The sequence below is a fragment of the Equus quagga genome, chromosome 4 (assembly GCF_021613505.1).
Source record: "Equus quagga isolate Etosha38 chromosome 4, UCLA_HA_Equagga_1.0, whole genome shotgun sequence".
Lineage (NCBI taxonomy): Eukaryota > Metazoa > Chordata > Mammalia > Perissodactyla > Equidae > Equus > Equus quagga.
In genome coordinates this window covers 25,072,984-25,089,755 of record NC_060270.1, presented here as the reverse complement: position 1 = coordinate 25,089,755, position 16,772 = coordinate 25,072,984, and the positions used below count along the sequence as shown (strand labels likewise).

The 16,772-nt window shown below is 44.9% G+C and overlaps 1 protein-coding gene across 14 annotated transcripts in view; it reads right to left on the bottom strand.

The window, feature by feature from the left end:
* Nucleotides 1–16,772, bottom strand: part of KALRN (kalirin RhoGEF kinase) — a 637,395-nt gene that overhangs the window by 56,402 nt on the left and 564,221 nt on the right. For all 14 annotated transcript variants that reach the window (XM_046658061.1, XM_046658067.1, XM_046658063.1 and 11 more), the window contains 6 exons: nucleotides 8,078–8,208; nucleotides 3,458–3,524; nucleotides 1,918–2,021; nucleotides 1,661–1,730; nucleotides 1,262–1,348; nucleotides 279–371 (listed from right to left, as the gene is read on the bottom strand). In XM_046658061.1, coding sequence (XP_046514017.1) covers nucleotides 279–371; nucleotides 1,262–1,348; nucleotides 1,661–1,730; nucleotides 1,918–2,021; nucleotides 3,458–3,524; nucleotides 8,078–8,208 — 552 coding nt within the window. The remainder of the gene's footprint in view (nucleotides 1–278; nucleotides 372–1,261; nucleotides 1,349–1,660; nucleotides 1,731–1,917; nucleotides 2,022–3,457; nucleotides 3,525–8,077; nucleotides 8,209–16,772) is intronic.

Genomic DNA, 16,772 nt, shown 5'->3' with positions numbered 1-16,772 from the left:
TTTTTAATGGCACCAAGTCAGTGATGATGACAAAGTTAAGAAAGTGAATTGAAAAAAAAGGAAATGAATTCCCAACCAACCTTAAAGGCAGGAACAACAGGCATGCAATTTATTTGGGGGCAAAGCTGACACAAGTAACCAACAGCCAAGAGGAAAGTGCCCCCCGCTAGCTCACAGGCAAAGTGCAGTGGAGACAGAAGCTCAAGCTCACCTGTTCCCTAACTTAGAGCCTGAGAAGACCCTTCTCCAGCCCTGGCCCAGGCTCACAGCTCTCTTACCTTGAGGAGCAGCTGATATTTTGTTATTCTCTGAATGGGCTTGATAAGGAAGTCGCTGAGTGTCAGCCTTTGATTTACCTCCTGTTTCACCTCCTGGAACACAAGAGAGCTACACTAGAAAAAAAGGAATCAAAGACCTGGGGGCTCTGGATCAGGGTTCAAGGCAAAGAAGGCAGGTCTTGGTGTTCACCAATAAAGTTTTAGAATCTTCAAACCATATGAGAGGCAGAATTGTCCACACAACTGCTAATTTGTTATCAACAACATGGAACACACTTTACCATCACCTTCTTACATGTCAAGCACTTTCACACCCTGTGTCCTCACCCCAGTCCTGGGGGACAAGCTGGAATGGGTATTCTGTTCTCTCTACCACTCCAGGGCCAAGTCGGGAAAGGCAGGCTTCTCCTAGGACACAACAAGCCACGGGGCTGGGCCCTCAACTCAGATCTGCAAACAGTGAGTTGAGAGTTCTTTCCAAATGATGGTGTTGCCTCTCCTCTAGCAAAATAAACACTTCCAGGCTGGGGCAAAATAAACACTTTGAGGTGCCTGACAGAACCTCTGGGAGCAGCAGCAGAGACTAGGAGGTGACTGTGAGCCCCTCGAGGAGGAGGAGGGTCATCAGCAGGCAGTCTCCAGGGGCTGGTGTGGAAGAACGTGGGCACAGTCTGCTCTGGGGTCACGTGAGGAGGATTGGAGCTTCTGAAGCAGTTTTTATGTTACAGAGTCATTCTGCACAAGGAGGTTTCTCAAAACAGCCACATGCTGGACCGCCTCAGCTGCTCTCATGCAAAGGCGCTCATGAGAATGTAGCTGAGAAGCTAATGGCTCTGTTAAGGCAGCTATCCCTGTCCTGAGGGGGTCAACAGTGCTGTGTGCGGGCCTCCTGTGGATGGACGACAGCTAGGGCTTCTGAACGTGGTGGTCCTGGCCTGAGTTTCTTCCCCCAGCCCCGGTTCAGCAAAGCCCAAGCAGCTTACTTCAAAGTAGGCGTCGTACTCGGCGACAATGTACTCTGAGCGCGGCTTATTCTGGCAGTACCACACATAGATGTGCAGCTTTCGCTCCTGCAAAGGCAGAGGGACAGGCACTCAGGCACCTCGCGCCTCACACTCCGTTTCAGAGTGCGAGGCTGCTCTACACACAGGGAGAAGGACAAAGATGCAGCCCACTCTTTGGGGACACAATGAGGCAGTTAAATATCAAGGATAGAAGAGTAAGTGCAGTAGGCAAGAGCCCATCTTCCAGATTGCCAAAAAGGTTAAAGAAACCAACAACTCAGAGAGGGAAGAGAAGGAAGGGCAGAAGAGAGAAGGACTTTAAAAATGAATGTAACTGAGCCTGGTGGGAAGGGAGGGGGGGCGAAGGCAAACACTCACATGTTTAATAAAGAGCTGTGCCAATCTGTCTTGCTCCTGGATACATTTTTCCAGTTCAGCCAGGAAAAAGCTAAAAGGAGGGAGAGGATAAGAGAAGGAAGCCACATTCTTCAGGACTGTATTATTTCTCAAAGTTGAGATAAATGACAGTGACTCCCCCCAAACCCTACCCCTAAGGTTAGAGGCATGGGGAGGACATCATGGGGAATCCTTGGATTCCCAGGATGCCCTGATCTTCAGGACAATGTAGCACTTACTCCTTATGCCAGTCATAGATCTGATGAATATTCCCAAACACGATTTTATCCTTTCCTCGCATGTCCTCAGGGACACCCTTTTCTTCTATTCTCTTCATGAAGCCCTGCAGAGCAGAGAAATGATGAGTAGAGGACACTCACAGGAAAGCTTTCTGGGACGAGCCCCACACCACAGTTCCAGGTAAGCAGCCATCACTGCGTGAGTTCCAGGGCAAGGGCTTCTGTGGTCTCTCACTATTCAACCAGGACCTTCCCCTTGTGCAGAATGATCGACAAAACTTTTGTGAAGTTCTGGGTCCCTTTCTTTGTCTCAAGCCCCCTTAAGAAAGCAGAGCAAAGAAGACAATCATTTGCCCCTTTCCTTTCTCCTAATCCAAGTTAATATGGTCTTTAAAGGCTCAGAACTAGACACATCTGACCTAGAAATAAGTCTTAATACGTTAATACTTTAGATTCTGTCAAATGCTATCATATATAATCTCATTTCAGCTTTCAAATCAAGTTTTGAGGTTGCACAGGCAGCATTTATCCCCATTGGACAGATGAGGAAGCCAAGGCACCGGGAAGTTATGTGACTTGTCTTATAGTCACACCACTGATGTCTGGCTTCCCTAGGTCTTAGTCTCAAGATGCTCAAGCCTCTGATCGTAGGCTGGGCTACATATGGAGGTTGCTGCACCCCTTCCTACCCACATTTCCCCCTTGGAGGAGAGAATAATTTCCCATAAGTCAGAATTCAGGTCCCCTATATGCCAGGCTAGTGTGTTTATCCAAGGTGCAGGATAACCACATACAAACCCCTAAATCAGTAGGTTTTATAGGATGGGGACTTAGAGGGCCAATGTAAGGAACCCTCGGGCGATTTAGATACCAGGCATTCAAGTTTTAGACTTCACATTCTTTCGTTTAAGATGATTAACAACAGGGCTCTACCATCTAAATTATCCATTTACTTTCTCAGCTTTTTCATCCAAGTGTCTAAATCCCCCTAAAGTAAACCCCTGTGGAGAGAGAGCTGCTTTCTTTATGACAAACTTGACTCTCAAATGTGGACTTGTCAACGTTGCCTTACTCGTGGTTTTTTCTTTGTCAGTCTTCTTGGTAGCCATAAGCTGTCCTTAAAATCTAAGGAAACATATAAACCCCAGGATTTCACTAAGAGTGACCTGCTTAGGGCCCATGGTGGCTCGTAGCTCTGAAGAAAATATGTCATATGGTTAAACACCAAAGAAAAGCTCTTAAGACAATAAATTGGTCACCTAAAACACCGTGAAATGGACTAGCTCTAACCAAGAGGCTCCCCCATATGCTGCAATATCTGGGGCTCTACTTTCCTCTAAATCTCTTACAGTATTTCAAGAGGAAAAGAAAAAAAATTACCTACATACTCTATTTGATCTATTACCATTTTTAGTTTCATTTCTGCAAATACCCAGGCAGAGTAAAACACACACCCTCAAGTTGAAACACCTCAGCCCAGGTAGGGTCCAATATGCCCCTGGTTGGGTGGCCACCGACTCAGCCTGAGCCGTCTACTCACCTCCACCACAATCCCCAGATCCTTGACATAGTCTTTCTCTGTCTGTACCAGCTCGTTCAGGACAAACCTGAGCAGGAGATTAAGAACAGTGAGGGCTCCTCGTTATTGTGAAGCAAGAAATCTTCACACTTAAGTTCACAGGACGGTTACTTTGGCATCTTTACGACAAGACCACCCCAAACCCCACATGTGGCACCCCTCGGGAAGGCGTTTACTATAGCTCTCTCTATGACAGGCTCCACGGAAGAGCTGAGGGCACTGAGGCCGAGAGGGCTTTCCCCCATGGCACACAACAGATAAAGAACACCACTCACAACCCAGCCTTCTCCTTTCTATTCTTGATGCTTCCTCCTCCCTCACCTATAACTCAACAGCCGTATAAACACAGGGCAGAAAGAACAACAACCACTTTCGCAAAACTGAGTTATGAAAGCTTTGAGGCCAAGGGATCAACACGAGACTGTTATTCCTTCATTTCAGCTCCATTCTTCGCTTTACAGGAGAGAGACATTTGTCTGATAACCAACCTTTGAGGCCTCAGAGACACTGACATCAAGTGAAGCTTTTGAGACACAGAAGCTACAATTATTCAGATAGGTATCCATGGTAACTGGTCTGCAAAATCCCCAGTCGAGGCCAGCAAGATTGACTGCAGACAATCTCTCATCACAACCTGGAATGCAGCGACCTCCCCACCCCGCACCAGATGCAGGATTTAACAACTTCAAGGACATTTGCTTTCTTGGTTTCTTTCTTGTTAATGATTTCTTCCTCTTAGGAGCATTTACTTGGTGCCAGTTCCTTCATCTGGGCTTTCTCTTGCTTAGAACAAAGGAGGTACTGTAAGCCCTATTTTATATAGATGAAAATACTGAGGCAGTATTGCCCAAGATGACAAAGTGAGTAGCAGAGCTGGGATCTGAACCCAGTTGTACAAGAGTCCAAAGACTCTGCTCTTTCACTGTCACCTACTGTCTGGTAATCTACTCAGACTGGCTCTGGAGTCCCTGAGGCATCAAACCCAAACACTTCTCTTTCTGTCCAGACAGTAAGGAGTTGGACATAAAATGCTCATGGCTGTGCACAGGGGCAGGCTAGGTGCCGTGTGGCTTATTGGAGTCCGACTTGTATTATCTAAGTCTGAAAGAGTTTCGCCTGAAGCCACACAACAGCATTTTTGGCCCGAGTGGCAGAAAGGATAACGTTCTGAGCAGTCAAAGAGGGGCCCCAGGACAAGGGCTGTAATCGTTCTCAATCCAGGAAGCAATTCATCTGGGAATTCTTGATCTATACAGCACAGAGAAGCCACCAGTTCCCTGGGTCTGGGGCCTCAGGGTGATGGGGGGGAAACAAAAGGAACACATGCTTCTTTATCAGCACGTCCAGCATGTTCGACCAGCTCCCTCTCTCTAATACACACAATCATGTGTTGTAGGACACAGGAAGGAACTGGCAAGGCCAAATAAAAGCATTTAAATATATCTTTAGCATGGTCCAATTGCTGGTTGGAAGAAAGTGGTAAAAGAAAACCCACAGCAAAGTTGGAGTGGGAACTTGGGGCGGGAAGGGCCCTCTGGAGATGGAATCCAGCTCTGTCTCCAGGCGATATTTTTATCCTAAGCTATCTGCTGACAGACTGAGGGCTGTCTTGGGCTTTCCAAGGGCTGGATTAGGCGCTGCTAGTGGACATGGCATCGCTTCACTTGAACGGCTGATGAAATACTTGGGGAGATAATGACACATTAAAAAGACATTCTGAAAAGGTACACAAAAGATTTAAGTTACACGCATCATAAGGCAGTGCACGGTTAATTGCCAAATACGTTGAACTGATGACAAAGCAATTTTTTCATGTTCATTTCTTATTAGTAAAGGTTATTTACAAAGTAAACGTTATTCTTTGCTCCAAGTAAACTTCTTCCAGCTATAGGTTCAGACCTCCTTCTAACCTTTATCTTTCATAATGATAGGGAATGGCTGGTCTTCTCCAGAAAATCCCTCAGAGCCTTTGCACTGGCTGTTCCCTCTGCTGAGAACACTCTTCCTCCATTGCTAATGGCTAATTCCTTACCTCCCTCTGGTCTTTCTGCAAAAGTCAGAATCATTTAAAACTGGAACATGGCCTCATCCATTCTCCTGATCTCCCTTACTCTTTTTTTTTTTTCCAGCTTCTAACATACTACCTAATTTATTCTTTATTTTGTTTATGATATGATTTCTCCCATTAGAAGTGAACTTGGAAGGCTGGCCCAGTAGCACAGCGGTTAAGTCCGCACATTCCACTTTGGTGGCCTGGGGTTCGCCAGTTGAGATCCCAGGTGCAGATCTATGCACCATTTGTCAAGCCATGTTGTGGTAGGTGTCCCACTTATAAAGTAGAGGAGGATGGGCATGGATGTTAGCTCAGGGCCAGTCTTCCTCAGCAAAAAAGGGGAGGATTGGTGGCAGACGTTAGCTCAGGGCTAATCTTCCTCAAAAAAAAAAAAAAATAGAAAACAAAAGTGAATTGGTCAACAAAAACAAAAATAAACACGTGGGATTACATTATAGGGGCCGGCCTGTGTGCATGTTCTGCTTCTTGGCGACCTGGGGTTCGCCGGTTTGGATCCCAGGTGCAGACATGGCACCACTTGGCAAGCTATGCTGTTGTAGGCGTCCCACATATAAAGTAGAGAAAGATGGGCACAGATGTTAGCTCAGGGCCAGTCTTCCTCAGCAAAAAGAGGAGGATTGGTGGCAGATGTTAACTCAGGGCTAATCCTCCTCAAAAGAAAAAGCACTTGGTACATAACAGGTGTTCAACAAACATTTGTTGAATGAATGAGTGACTAAAACTTGAAGACAATTAGGTCTATTCTCAGTCTTTTTCTTCTGGACACATAACTATTTGTTTTCATCTCTTCTCCATGGGGCTCCCATTTAACCCTTTGATGTCCTACTGCCATCTTCTGGACTAAATCTCAGCTGTCTACATCCCTCAGCCTCTAGTCTCACATAGGGCTTACAAATAAACACCTAGGTATCCAGTCTGTCATTGTGCCCATAAATTACAGCAGCATAAAGACAAACTACAGAAAGAGGAATGAGACATCTACCAATGGGATTTTCAGGATAGCTCAGGAGACGGAGAGGTGTGGCGCTGGGCGAGAGAGTGAGAAGAGGGAGAAAAGACGGGTAAAGTGGGTAAAGAAGCAGCAAACTCTTGCCCTTTGGAGCAAAACCAGACAATATCAAGTCTGGAAGCAGGACCATGGCTTAAATGACTGCTCATAGCCCCGTTTGACCTAAGTGACAAGAGTCGTGACAGTCTTTGCCCAGGACCATCTGCCACCTCAAAGCTCACTTCCCTGATCTGAGTTTTGCTTTGGCTTGACAAAGGACTGGAACATCAGCTCCAGCTTGGCCTCATCGATGTAAAAACACCCTGAGAGGCCAAGGAGAATCAGCTTTGTACAAGCCCTAGGGAATTTCCCTTTGGGGATGGTATTTCCCTGCCTCTATTCCATTCTTGGGGTTCCCCTGAGCACCCATAAAGTTGAGGGGGTAAATACGGAACTACAGAGTTTACATGCCACTTGCTCACCTCCACTATGAAGTGACAGCCCTGCTCCGAGGCCAGGCCCCGGCTATGATGTTTCCTAGGAAACAGTCATAAATGTTCACTTTGCCTATTTCCAGGCAACAGAAGGACCTGGCCTCATTTATTTTTGCTACTCTTCATGTCTATGACCAGGCTAAAGGAGTGATGAGTTTGAAGGAGAAGGGCAGACTAATTAGCAACAGAGAGGGAGCCTTCACGTCTGCCTGCCCACTTCTCACTGTGCTTACAATGTCCCATACCTGGAGCTATGTCTAAGCCTCATTAGGGGCTCTGCTTCCAACACAGAGCTAAACCCTAAACAAGAAAATTCAAGTTTCAGAGGAATTGTGGTTTTGCATTAATGGTATCTGGTACCTTCTTGATCATCGCAAATAATAGAAGATTGACTTCAAATCAGGGTGGATAACTCAAATCTTGCATGACATATGGGTTTTTGTGAAATGGACTGCGATGTGAATTGTACTTACCCCTAACCGTTCAAAAAGTGAAGAGGTTCTCTTGAAACTAAGTCCACCAATGGATGCAAAATTAAAACCTTTGGAGAAGGAGTTGAGAGAGGCCCTGGTCTGGTGGTAAAACAGCTCCCTTTTCTTATATATTACTTTCCTACCACTGAGGAAACATTTCCTTAGATGAAACTCCATCAGACTTTCTGCCATGGATTCTCTGATATGGGACCAGAGTGATAGTCCCCTAGTTCCCTGAACTTTGTCATTTTCCTTCTATCAGCATGTTTTAAATTGCTAATAGACCTTGGTTATAACCATACTTTGTCAATAACAGCTGCTATCTCACAGGAAATATTTCAGCCTAAAATCCTTAAAGTCAGTGCCACGATAGCTCCTTGTTTATCAATGCTACCCTGTACAGACCAAGGTCACCTTTACTCTGAATGAATGACATCAATGGAAACACAGTGTGGGGAATCCCTCTCTAAGTCTCCCCAAACTTCCCGCAACCCTTGTCCACTGTCCACTGCACACATGCACACCAGGGTGGAATGTGGGGAAGCCACTTACATCCTGCCTCTCAGGGCCTTGGCTTTCTGTTCTTCTTCCAGGTTTCTAGGAGGTGTGGGCGGGGTCATCCCCTCATTCAGGCAGCCTGCGGGGTCTTTCAAGCTCCCCCGGTATGAGCCTCCTTCCAGACTCTGAAAAGAGAATGACAAATTACCTTAGAGAAGTGTACACTGAAAAGCCGTCTGGAAGCCCTTAGGTCCCCCCAGCCTCGCTGCAGCCAACTTGGTAGATGGGTAGCTAAGGCTGTTCTCATGGAACCTTAGCGAAGCACCAGGAAACCAGGGACTCTCACCTCCTGAGGGAGGAAGCCCAGAGCTGCTGCCTTCTCAGGCAATCAGGATGTACCTGGTGTCAGGGCTGCCAATTTCCCAGACAGAACCGAAACTGTCAAAGTGACTTATCTCTGGGAAAGAGCTCCAGAGGTAATGCTAATCATTGCAATTCTACACCAAACAAGCAGTTAGAAAAGAAACTTAGTTGTAGGACCATCACATGCCAGTTGATAACGGGAGGGAAGTGACAGGAGAATTGCTTGGTAAAATCAGGTTTGTTAAATCAGCCACAATTGTTTTTGAAGAGGCCAATGAGATGTAGACAAGAAGAGGCCAACAGATTCAGCCTTTTCTAAAAACATCTTTGCTGAGGTTATTTACCAATGGCTTTCTTTAATTTATTAATCCCTTTCATTTCTTTTAATTAAGGTGCTGCAGGATTGAGAAATAAATTAAAGGGATTAATACTGTACTCTAGAAAGAGCTAAGGGTAAAGAATTCTAATCCCAGATCTGCTGGTGACTGGATGATCTTCAATGAGACAACTAAAACTGTTTCACGCTTCGGTTTTTCTCCATTTTCAAATCAGATCTCTCTTTTCTACAGATTTCTAAGGAACAGATAGAGACAACAGTGGGACAACCCGTTGATAAATTAAAAGTGCTCTACAATGATGAGTCATCCTCCCCCACCCCCCCAACCATGGATGGAACTGTTAAGAATAAGGATATTAAAAAATGGGGTCAATCTTAACATTCCTACAAGTGCCCTGCAAGAAAGATCATACAGTGACATTTGGCATTTCATTATGCAAATGGAAGAAGCAATGTGGATAAACAGTAAGACTGGAGATAAAGGTCAAGGTGGTCAAGGTCAAAGCAAATAAGGGAGACTAATCCAAGCTATGCATACAAGATGCCTGTCTACAACAGCCACTGTGGCTGAGGAAAGGCTTCACTTTCATAGCCTTTGAGAACATCACTCCTAAGTTTAAAGCCATAAAGATCAAAAAGTGTCCAAAAAGGTAGCAAGAAAGAAAAGGCTTCAGCACGGTTTTAAGCAACCTGCACTTGGAATATCTGTCATGAACTCCTTTAGCTGCTATATTTCAACATGGGCTGAACAGAGGTAGGAACAGTCCAAAGAAATGAAACAAAAAACAAACAAGGTGCCCAATAAGCACTATATGAGAACAGGTAGAGAATATTAATTGAAAACTGAAAAACTTAAAAGCTGAGAAAAGATGTCAACCTTTTTTTCCCCTACTCTACCCTCAAATCAACAGAATGTGCCAAGGTCCAGCATGAATTTGTTACTAAAAACTAGAATTAAGAGGACAGGGTCTTCAAACTTGAGGGAGAGAATTTCTTTTAACTTGACAAGGCATTTTACAGAACAAGTAGTCAACCATGGAAGTTGTTATCCAGAGAAACAGCACAGGCTAAAAATATAGAAAGGTCAAGAAGAGTTTAGCTAAATTTATAGATTCAGGATCTGTAACCAGTTATTAAGGAAATGAGTGTCTGGTGCTGAGGCTTGACAAGCCACTGGACAGGCAGGCTTTCCAAGGACATGTGACATGTCCCTTGGTGCCATCACGAGAGACAGGCTCCCCAGGCAGATGGACACAGCTGGTGATTGATCTGATTACATGCCTTCTACCTCCCCTCTCCCTTTCCCCATTGTTCTATTACAGTCTTTGTTCTGCAGCCTTTTGGCTGGTAGGACGCTGGCTGTAAGGCCTGGGAAACAGGATTACATCCCTGCCTACAAGGCTCTCCCGTGGAACATCCAGCTTGGTGTGGTCCACTCACAACTCTTCCACACAACAAAGGACATCTGAGGAGTCCAAAGTGTCACACAGGGATTTATGTTCCATCTCCTCCTGCCTGACCTTATACGAGCAAAAAAGCCCGAGTTATCTGCGGGGAACAACTCTCTAAGATGGAGCTGAGAAGGACAGAGGCAGTGAGAGAGGAAGAAGAGGGAAGTTAGGGCTTGCCTCAAATAACAGTGCTGACCAGAAATACTTACAACAATTCAAGAGTGACTTCTTCTGAGGACTTGGCTACCTGTGCTAGAGTTGGGATACTGGGTCCCAGCCAAGGGCAACTAGAGGTGACCTGCAACTGTCTGCACTGCTCCTGGGGGGGAACAGGCAGCGGTGGCTGGTTGATGAGTGGTGGGCTGTGCGGCCACAGGGAGGACTTCTGCCCCGCCGGGGGCTCAGGCCACAAGATTTTCAGTAGACCAAGGAAAATGTGTACAAAGGAGGGAGCAACAAAAGTTGCACAATGGGTGCATCGACAGTCGGTCCAAGGTCAGGGAACAGAATTAAAAACAGGATTCAAAAAAGTAGATTAAGTATGGAGGAAGGCCGTCTCCACCTTAAAAATGAACACATTTCCTGTCTGCTGAACCTTGGCTCACATACCCATAAAATGGCCTTCCTCTGGCCTCCCATAAGCACCCTTTCCCCATAAGACCCTCTGAGCAGCATTCATTACACAGTACTGTAATTGATCATTTGTTTCTACTAAAGCAAATATTTATCGAGTATCTATTACATGCTGAATATTTGCAAAGTGTTGGAGAAACAAAGATGAATAAGAGATGGCTCCCTGCCCTCCACCATCTAAGCTACAATGAGTGCTCTGCCAGACAGAAGGGGTACCATGGAGGATGACAAAAGGAGCAGGCAGCTCTATGGTGGGGTATAAGGAAGGGAGAGGCTTAATGAGAGAGGTAACGCTTGAACTGAGTATTGAGAAATGACAAGGATTTCATTGGCTACACCAATGGAAGGACATTCCAGGGAGGAGCAGCACTGTGTGTAAAGGATCAAGCTGTGAAACTACATAGGGCAGCCTGGGAAGCTGAAAGCTGTCCAGTATAGGTAGGATGTAGGGTGCATGTGTCGGGGGTGAGCTGGCAATTAACCATGTGTTATATGAGTTTGGGTGAATGCTGAGGAAAGAAGACGTGGGTAGTGAAATAAACACCCCTGGAGAAGTATGCAGGGATCAGATCATAAGGAGTCTTGTGTGTGGCATCAAGAACTTTACCTTCTAAGACCAGCGATAGGAGAATTTTAAGGAAGGAAGCAACATGATTGAATTTAAGTTTTAGAAATATCAGTCTTAACGTTCCTAAGAACTTTTCATGACTTGGGAAAACATCTCTGATAAAATAGTAAAGGCCAACAGACTTATACTTCATATACTATGATTACATTATTTTTAAAGGGGCCTAGATATATCAATATTTCAACACAGAATATGCATAGATGATGATAAAATGAGTGATATAATTTGTGTTCATACTTGTCATTTTTCCAGTTTTTCTTGAATGAGCATATATTGCTTTATTAGTCAGAAAAGAGCTATCACATTTTTTTTTTTTTTAAGTAAGAAAAGAAAGACCTCTCTGGCAGTCACATAGAGAGATGTCAGACTGAAATCTGGGAGGAAACGGTTGCAACAGTCCAAGCAGGAGAGGATCATGAACATCAACCCTAGGCTATCAGCCCCATTAAGGAAGGTTCTGTGCTTGATCTCAGAGCTGGCAAACAGTAGGGCTCTAGGAATTTACTGAACATACTATGGAACTCTTGGGAGAGGTCAAAGCTCATCTGATGAGAAAACAGGTAAGGGTGCTGGCCAGCACCACATACCACACCAACCTCTTAGCTGCCCCACCCTTCTATGAAAATTCGTATAATATTCTCTGGACAAAAATAATAGATCGCAGTCATTCCCAGGCAAACTGAGGGTGGGCGTAGGGAAGACCAGTATGTAGTAGGAAAACTGAAGTCTGGATTTTCCAAGCAAATGACATTTCAGATTTGTGACTTTGTCTTACACTTTATTTGGTGGAAATTTAAACTCCTCTATTTCAACAAGCTCGGCAATCTTTTCCACAGAGCGATGCCAGAAGAACCCAGTTCCTGAAAACACACACCTCCATAATGGGTAGGAAGGGGCCATGATTTCCTTCTTTTAGAAGACTCTGAACTTCTGCTAAGTCCACCTTGCCTTTGACAAAGCAAGCCGATCATCTAAAGGAGAGCAAAGCACACACACAGCAGCCTGGCCTTCGCCATGTTCCGTGGCCCACAAGGCTAGCCCAGGGAGGTGAATGCTATTGAAGCAGGAGAAGGAGAGAGAGACAAGTCTTGCTGAAGTAGGTAGAACACATTCTCAGGATGCCAGGGCAGCAGGTAGACTGAATAAGAGCTCAGTCCTGGCCAGCCCCGTCCCTAAAACCAAGAGGCCATCGGCGCCATCCTGAGCCCAAGGGACTACTGTGATGTGCCACCTGAGGACAAGAGCTCAGGGAAGGAGCTTGCTTTCTTTCCAGAGGCTCAGTCTTTCATCTCAGGCAGGTGGTAGATCCTGGGGTTGCGTAGAGGCACACTAGATTCTCACATGGCCAGGAAGTTCTTGCTCCCCAAACTTGAGTAATAAAACCAAATCATATACATTGTTAAGATATTACCCTGCAACATTCACCCAACCACCAATCTATTGGCTGACCAGTGCTGTGTCCCTGTGCCCAGGGTGTGGCTACAGAAGATGAACTATGACACAGTTCCTTTTCCCTGCCTTTCACGATGCAGATGAGGTGGCTAAGAGCTAACATTGGTAGGATGCCTGCTTATCAGTTTACAAAGCACATTCACATCTTACTCAATTATTATCATAACTCTCTTAAGATTAGTTTCAGGTGGATAGAATCATTTTGTTGACAAATGAGATAAAAGAGAAGCTCGAGTAGATTAAGTAACTTCCCCAGGGCTACAATAAGTAGCAGAGGCAGGACTAAAACCTAGGTCTCCTGATTCCTTACACACTCACCACCACCACTGCCAGTCCACATGTCTAGGAAAAGCTTTACTAGAAATCACACAGGGAAAGCAGGAGGAGTCCTTAGTCCTGGCTCAGAATTAAAGAAAATACGTTACTTCAAAACCCAGGAAAAGTACATTAGCTCTATTTGAAGGAGGTGGGTGGGCATCCTCTCTTGGTAAACAAAAGCACTAGTTAAAGACCAAGGGTGGCAGGCAAGAACTCGGAAGTGTCCTTTAATGTCTAGAAGGACTTGCCAAAGGAGATTCTAGGGGGGCTTCAGAGGTTTCATCTGCACTGCAGGTGAGCGGAGAACATCTGCCCTCGTTCCCTAACAGCAGATCTCGAGCAGCAGAGACCACAACTCCCTGGGTGGGAAGCCTTGGTGCAGCCATAACCATGTGACCATAAAACACCAAGGGCAGCTTTGGGACTCAGAGACAAGGGATCTCACAGCTTTTGGGCAGAGCTAGGGGGCCCAATGAATTCTAAGCGCAGAATTTGGTATCATCTCCTGAGCAACCAAAAAAGAAAGCAGGAAGAATCCAAGCCCTAGATATAAAAGTCCAAGCATACCAGATGCTCCTGTAAAATTTCCCGACTCTGTAAATTGGACAGGACCTTATTAGTTCGTCTTATTCGGAACTAAGATAAACTTCCACCCACGGGTCTAGGTTCCGCCCTCTGCAGCAGCAAAGACTGAGACCAACCCTCCTTTCCCACAGTGGTGCTTAATTATTAGCAGACAACTCTCATGTGTCTTCTCTCTCTAACTTCTCCCCACACTGAACCTCGGTTTCTTCAACTTTCCTTCAAATGACATGGACCACATAGTACTGGTTACCTCCTCCAGGGCCCTTCCACTGAGTTCAAGAACAGTTTAGAACGCCATGTTCAGAACCTGATATGTGACTCACACACAACTCACGACAGGTGTGGTCTGAAGAACTTTGAGTACAATGGGGCTATTACTGCCCTTGATCTGTACATTGTACTTTCATTAACCTATGCACCTATGTGTGCCTATGACCACACTGACTATTTCGGCAGCTGTCACACTGTGGTACTTACAGTCAAATAAAAACTCTACAACTTTTACAGGCTCCAGATCTTACCCTCTTCTAAGCTAAAGAGATGATAAGGAACAGGAATTCAAGTCTTGGAGGTGAAAATGCAACTCAATATTCTCAAACATAGCTGAGGCAACAACTACCTACTGTTGCTCCATCGGTACCCCATGGTGGGTACGTATTTGGATGGGAAGAAAGCGAAAAGTAGAGGAAAAGACAAAGGTTCAAATTTTGGTGGAAAGATTCTGAGAAATCAAACCACTGCTCCCTCATTCCTTTCCGTGATATGGGCTTGGTTTTATATGTTCGGCCAAAGAAATCTCTGTAATTCTGGGCTCACTGCAGGTCCTCGAGAAGTAGTTATTGGTGGAAGAAGTAAAAGCCCTTATTATGGTAAACTCACCACAGAATGGCCATTCATCCAGCAGGCATTTGTTGAGAACCTGTTATAGTGCCAGTCAACTCCACACCATCCTGCACTCCCTCTGCTCTGGGAAATTTGCTCTTATGGGATATTGCCTATATCTGCTCTTGCATGTTTAACACCAGACCCATTGACCACACAAACTAGAGGTCCAAACAGACTCCCAATAGTGCTAAGGTGAGCAGTAGCAGTAGGAAAAAGCTAATCCAAAATATGGAAAAATACAGACTTTTGGAAACAAGTGTTTACTGATCTAAGTGTAAAAACTGCTATATACCAATGGAGGAGGCAGAAATAATGTCCTAAATGACTAAGCATCTAGCTGGGGAGGCGAGCTGCAAATGAAAAGATTAAGATATTTTAACAAATATACAACAGGACCGTCTGAGAGCTGGCCTAGGCAGCATGTGGCTTATATAGTAATTGCTGTGGGATTCCAAAAGAAATCTGGCCTGGGCTGGTCAGGGAAGTCTTTGCAGAGAGATGAGATTTGAGGGCGACTGTGACAGATTATTATTATGCTTTAGACAGGCAAAATAAGAGGGAGAACATTCCAGAGAAGTGGGGTGGTATGAACAGAAACTTGGAGGGAGGAAAGGCAAGTGCATGTTTGGGGACAGTGAAGAAAACAATTTGGTTGGAGCACAGTTCATCAACCAGCATAACAAGCAGATGTTGGAAAGGCACGTTGGAGACGAGGCTACAAAACTTTAGAATACTGGGTAAGTGTGGACTCTCGCTATGGGCCAGTGACTTCCAAACTTTGATTATATACCTCTATCAATAAACACAGTTTTGGTCATACACTCCCAAAACATGTAACTTTTTTATAAATTATATTTCTGTGCTATTGTATTATCATTATGCACACAATAAAACACACACAAAGCCATTTTAAAATGATGAGATAAAGAGATTCTAATATTTTCTTTCTGCACCTCAATGAACTGTCTTGTGTACCTGAAGGCACCCCCACATTGTAGACCACTACTCGTGCAGGCAAGAGGGAGGCGACAGCAGCGCTCGTGGAAGACTCGGCAGGAGACGGAGGCCCGGAAGGTGGAAAGAAGTGAGGAAAGATCAAATGGCTACTGCAATAGTCCAGGCATGAGGTTAGGGCCCAGGCTCCAGTAGTGGGGAAAAAAAGATGATTTTTTACGGGAAAAAAATTTAAACGATATTTGGAGAATGAAGAGGGTGTATGGGTCAGTGTGGAGAGAAAAGGAGAGCAAGTGAGGAGTTCAGAGAGAGGTGTGCTTTGAAAAGCTGATGTAGTGTCCATGAGAGCACTCACTTCCCACCAGTGGGACAGGCAGAGATGGCAGAACAATGGACAACCTTCAAGAGTTTGACATGAGTTACTAAAAACATCAGCCAAGAATTATTTTTAACTTATGAAGAAAAATTTAGAAGGAAAATAAGAAAGCCATAGTTTTAAATATCATTGGTACTCTATAAGCTAGGATATTTGAAAATGGAGTTACTGTAATCAAAATTATCATCAGGCAGCTTTCCCTAGAGAGCACCCATCATTTTCCTCTAATTCCTGCTCCAAGTGGAGAAGGGTTGAAATGGTGCTGATTAATAGGACTGTCCAGCAGAAGTCTGGCGGAAGCACAGATATTTATCCTAATGAGAGTTGCAGGAAAAATCAAATGAGTGACATGGATGAGAGCAAAGGACAGGAAAATGCTTCAAATTGTGATCCTGTAGTGATACACTTAAATGTAACAACATGGGAGTAGAGGAACAACTCTATCCAAAAAGGAGCTCTTTCACCAGCATTATCATCAGCCTGAACCAGCTCAGACTCATAACCCTTCTCTCCAGTGGTCTGATTGGTCCGTGAGACAGTCACAAGCTGGACCAGTTTTCAGCGGTTTAGGTTCAGTTCTTTCCCCCATGATGGGGCCATGCACCATCTGCCTTAATTTCTTGACGTGAGGTATCCACATACTTTTGCCAATTCTTCTTTATGATTGCAATCTACTGTTGCAAGACTTGCAAGGTAGAAGGCTATCTGAGGTCCCTGAATAAAATTACCGAATGCCTTCAAAGATCCAATCCGTGTTCCGTGTCTTG